This window comes from Alligator sinensis, unplaced genomic scaffold (assembly GCF_000455745.1).
Source record: "Alligator sinensis unplaced genomic scaffold, ASM45574v1 scaffold827_1, whole genome shotgun sequence".
Taxonomy (NCBI): Eukaryota; Metazoa; Chordata; order Crocodylia; family Alligatoridae; genus Alligator; species Alligator sinensis.
Window position 1 is genome coordinate 200,349 of NW_005842726.1, and position 5,526 is coordinate 205,874.

The window sequence follows — 5,526 nt, forward strand, 5'->3', positions numbered from 1 at the left end:
GCCCGGCCGTCCCCCCCCCCTGCCACAGGGGCCGGGGCAGGCCAGGTTGTGGTGCCTCCCTGTGTATATGCCACCACGGGGAATACACGGGTGCGGCATATACACAGACTAATTTACAAAAATACAATTTTCCACGGGTTATACATGGGTGTGGCTTGTACCCGTGGGTGGGCTATATGTGTGAAAATATAGTAATAAGAATGACAGACAAAGAAATTAATATGAAAATATTCATTCCGTATTCACTGAACAACTAATATTTCACAAAATAACCATTGGCAAAACCGCAGCAGGTTTGGTATTAGCTGTATATTAAGGACTGCTGACTAATGTATCTAAAGTGGCTAATACAACCTTAATGTAAAGACCCTTCTACTTTGTACCCTGTATATCAAGGGCGGGCAATTATTTGGGCCCGAGGGCCACTTAGGGAGTTTTGGTGAGCTATTGTGGGTCATAATTTCATAGCTGTCAGCATCGGAAGGGACCTCAATAGATCAAGTCCAACTCCCTACCCTAGGCAGGAAAGAGCGCTGGCGGTCATATGACCCCAGCCAGGTGCTTGTCCAGTCTCCTGGGTCAGGTCAGCACTCTTCCCCCTTCCCCACCTCTCCTCCACAACAGCTCACCAAAACTCACCAAATGGCTCTGCCCCATGCTCTGCCAGGTGGATAGGATGGAGCTTCAGGAAGAAGGAGAGTGGTATCTGGGAGCAGGATGGGCAGGTAGGGCCAGGGGTGGGATCGAGATCTCTTGGTGGTGATAGCATGGGGCCGGGGCCTGAGACAGAGCTGTGACCCGCTCCATGCATGCCCCTGCTATAGGCACTGGTTCTGTGGGCAGGGGGGGTGCAGGAACTGGATCGTGGATTTGCTCCAGCCCCATGTTTTCACCTTCCAATGATTCTGGGGCATCCACGGAGATTAGCTGGGACCTGCATGGGCAGAGTGTGGCTAGGTGGATGAGATGGGGCCATGGGAGGGACGGGCTGGGGCTGGAATTGGGATCTTGGGGTTGTGACAGCGTGGAACCATGTTCCACTCCTTGCATGCCCCTGCCCACGGAGCTGGTGCCTGTTGCAGGAATGTGCAGGGAGCAGATGGCAACTCTGTACTGGGCCCCAGCTCTGGACGGTCACCACCCCATGATCTTAATCCCAGCACCCACCTCACTCACCTGCCTGCTCCCAGAAGCTGCTCCCCACCTGCCTACTGCTATCCACCCACCCACCCAGCCATGCACCCTACCTGCACTAGTCCCAGGCTGGTCTCCATGGAGATCCCACCTGCCCATTCCATCCAGAGCCTCCAGTAGTGGGTACAGGGCAGAAGGACCAGAGTGTTTAGGCAGCAGTGCCAGGTCTGATGGCAGTGGAGATACGCAGCTGGAAAGAACCACTGCTACAGGGGATTGCCAGGAAGCAAATATGGCTGCTGTGCTGCCCCAGCTCTCCTGCATGCCCAGGGGCAGCAGGACTGGCCATACATGCCATGGCCTGGGCTGGTCTCCTGCACCTTGGCCAGGTGGGACCAAAGGACCTGCTGTGTGCCAGACCAAATCCCTTGGTGGGCCAGATTCAGCCTGCGGGCCATATTTTTCCCATCTCTGTGGTATATAATAATTTACAGTTGTTCAGAGCAAGTAAATGAAAAATACTTCCTACCCAAAAAAGTAATGTGGCATTTTGTATCCACTTGGCACTGTTTCGCATATGCAAACTATACATAGTGAAGCTGTCAGAGATTTATACCCAAGAAGTAGAAAAATTCTCAATTAGACTTGATATGGTTTCAGTTAACAACAATATATCATTCATAAAGGAAGTAGCAAGTTTCCTTAACCCCCCCCATTTTATTTTTAAAAAGCAAATAATTAAGCAATTTTAGTCTAGTCATCCTAATTATTCTGATGATATAATAAAAAAGTTAACCACTGAAAATTCAAATACTGGATGTAAGAACTAAATAAAGACCTACAGGAGGCTGATCTACACGGGAAAAATATAGCCATGTTTGTGTAACTATGTGGACACTTTTATTCCACACAGAATATAAATTCTGCATCAAAACATCTTCCCATTTAGATAAATAAATAAGGGAAAAATATAGTAAAGTAATAGCATTGAATAAGAAGTAATGTACGCTCCAGAAAATTACCAATTTAACGATTCTAAACAGTGCGTTTGTGACCTTTATGGTACACTACATATGGAAAGAAAAGAAATTACAACAGCAGAAATAAAATGTATTTTGTCTATCAGATATTTACCAGAGTAGTAGCGGTACATACTTGTGCTAAACAACAATCCAGAAACTAGTCAAAACTGAACCTAATGCATGTATCCAGATTTAAGAAAAGTGTTGATAGGAAAAACATGTTTATTATGCTTGTTAATAATAGTTTAATACATGCTAAACACAGTTTAAAAATTTACCATTGTCCATTTCTCCTTACCTAGGAGTTTTGCAATGATGTAAATGGCCTGTCCCCACAAAAAAAGCTTTCCATCCCGTCCACTGTTGCTAGGAAATCGTTTTTGACTACCAGGATTTTTCTTCTCTAATTCAACAAAGTCAGCTGGCACATAATAGTACCTGGGTACAACAGGATGTCCTGTGGAGTTTTAAAATACAAAGAATACTTAAATATATCAAACTCTATTTTCCCTATAAAACTGAAGTGGTTTTTTAAAAAGAAAAAAATATAATCTGATAACAATCTGATTTGAGTTGTATGGCCATCAGAATTCAGTGTTATCTTTCCATGCCACAGTTCATGTAGGAAAACAAAGGGTATATTAAAGGTACTTTATGTCCGAACATCATTTTCACTTCCTTCATTGAAGAGATGCAACATCTATATATCAAGGACATGCACACACACAAAAAATACATATTATACATTTGACAGAAGTGAGCAAAACATTAAAATCAAGTCAAGACTGTAAGAATTTTTTTGTCTATTTCAATGCAAACTCAAAATTGGACTCTTATCAGGTCAAAAAAATCATTTGCAAGAGGCAAATGAAAAAAAAAAGAATAAAATGAGGAGGTAAAATACTCTAATAACCCAGGAAATGGTTAAAATAAAAAACAAACTTTTAAAAACAGACATGACAAAAGGTTAGCAATATTGTAGACAACACAAGATTCTTCCCACAGATCACTTAAATTTTTTAAAAATATATTCTCTGCTGTTGTAGAGAGAAGGATGATTGGTAGAGGTGGCAAAAATTGTGTTTGCTTGATATGGTATGAAAATTACCATCTCCCCAGAAGCAATTCAAAAGACTCAAAAACTCCTGCATCTTTTATAACATTACTACTATCTTAAAATAGAATTAACACAGAAAATCCACAGTACCACTGATGTCCAACACGGATAAATATTACCTCCAAAACCAATCTGAGCATACGAGAAGCCCAAAATGTTACACTGTTAATAAAAATTACCACCTAATCACGAATCAGATCATTTTTTCCTTTCAATTGTATTGACTTCTGGCCAATTATTTTTTTTAAGCCTGAAAACCAGTGATTTATTCAAGCAATTACTTATTTGTCACTATCAAATACTGTCAGTGCTAATAGTTATATATACATTTTACCACTAGTCATTTTAAATTTTATAAATTGTTAACATGAGGTAAAAGTGATATCTGGGTAGAGATAATAGTTCTAGTTAATTAACTCCTTTTATGATTGGATAAATTTTTATAGATTAAATTAATTAAGTTTAATATGTCAGGTATCCAGGTTGTAGCCATATTGGTCTAGGGGAAAAGGCAATCAGGATTGGTAGTATAGATGATATCTTTTATTAGACCGACAAGGTATCTGCAAAAAAAATTCTTTAATTGCAAGCTTTGGGCACAAACACCCTTCATCAGGCATTGGAGAAAAGATCGTAAAAGTTCTCCTGGATAGAAAATAAAGTTCGTACTTCATGGGATTTCACAGAGGAGTCAATAGATGGAAAACTCCTCTGGGCAGTGAGTTCACAGTTGGCATGAAGCCTCTCACCTCCTGTGAGGATCTGTGATGATGCAAATTACCTTGATACCCAACACATGGAAGATATGGAATTTTAGCCGATTTTAAAAAAATCTTCATATTTTCCCAAGCAGGAAGCAACTGTGACTACCTGAAACCTGAGGTCCTGCTCCTGCCTTCGTTTCAAGGTAATTTGCATCATCACAGATCCTCACAAGAATTGAGAGGCTTCATACCAGCTATGAACTGACTGCCCAGAGGAGTTTTCCATCTATTGACTCCTCTGTGAAATCCTATGAAATACGAACTTTCTTTTCTACCGAGGAGAACTTTTACAATCTTTTCTCCAATGCCTGATGAAGGGTGTTTGTGCCCAAAAGCTTGCAATTAAAGAATTTTTTTGCAAAAATCTTGTTGGTCTAACAAACGATATCATCTCTACTACGAGTCCTGATTGCCTTAAGTTTAATATAGTTTTCCTGTGAAGCCCTACTCTCACAACAGTAGTATGTTCTCTCCATTTTGGTTTAATCTTTCTTTCACTAAAACTTTTTGCAATACAATTTGTAAAAGTAAGAGGGGGGTCTGGCTGTTTGCTTTCAGGTTCAGGCAACTCAGAGGAACTAGTAAGACCTTGTAACAACTGCTTTTGTACGGTACCTTCTGTTGTATGTTGAAGCACAGAATCCAGAAGCTCCTGATACTCCTTTACTTGCTCAGAATTCCCTCTGAAAACTCCTAAAAAGAACCAAGCAGTGTTTCAATTAATAAATTTACAGCTTATTTTGTACATGTGAATTTTGTCTTTATTAAAAATGCCACAATGACACCCCTTAAAACAGATACAGTACTAGCAGTGACAAAAGTATTCACACCCATGATACTGTTACATCAATCCTAATCAGAAGGGAGCACTCCACAGTTCTCAATACAAAGGAAGTATTCTTTTAAAAATAAAACATTAATATAAACCAACACAGACATATCATTATTGCCTCTCATGTAGACACTTACATCACCCTTTTTTGGTGTAGCTTAATATAATTCCAGAAAAAACTTTGAAATTGAGAAAAAAGTTATACCAAATTGAGAAGGTCTATGTGTATGTGAGGGGAAAGGAAGGACTTGCATCTGTATAAGGGTGTACCTGGTAAAGCTCTCCTATTTAAAAAAGGCCTAAAAAAGTAGGGGTAGCCTACATTTAAGATGAGCCCATTGTTATTAGATTCTATACATAGAAAAAGTATAAGTTTATTAAAAATGTCCATGTATGAAATATAACTATTGATCATTTTAAATTTATCTCACCAGTACAGCAGGCCGGGGGTGGGGGGGCGCGGAGGAGGCAGAAGTGGTGATTGGGGAAGTAATGGGACAGGCAGTGGAGGGGACAGGCAGCGTGATAGGCTGTAGGGGGACACATGGTAGGGCAGAGAGAGAGAGGTAGGCAGCTTGTCCCCTATTGCCTACCCCTCCAACTACCCCCTATTGTGCCTGCTCCCACTACAGCCTCAGGCTGCCCTGATTCCCCTTT

The 5,526-nt window shown here is 40.8% G+C and overlaps 1 protein-coding gene across 7 annotated transcripts in view; it reads right to left on the bottom strand.

The window, feature by feature from the left end:
* Nucleotides 1–5,526, bottom strand: part of PHKB (phosphorylase kinase regulatory subunit beta) — a 209,935-nt gene that overhangs the window by 86,354 nt on the left and 118,055 nt on the right. For all 7 annotated transcript variants that reach the window (XM_006034336.3, XM_006034337.3, XM_025216320.1 and 4 more), the window contains 2 exons: nucleotides 4,653–4,730; nucleotides 2,455–2,613 (listed from right to left, as the gene is read on the bottom strand). In XM_006034336.3, coding sequence (XP_006034398.1) covers nucleotides 2,455–2,613; nucleotides 4,653–4,730 — 237 coding nt within the window. The remainder of the gene's footprint in view (nucleotides 1–2,454; nucleotides 2,614–4,652; nucleotides 4,731–5,526) is intronic.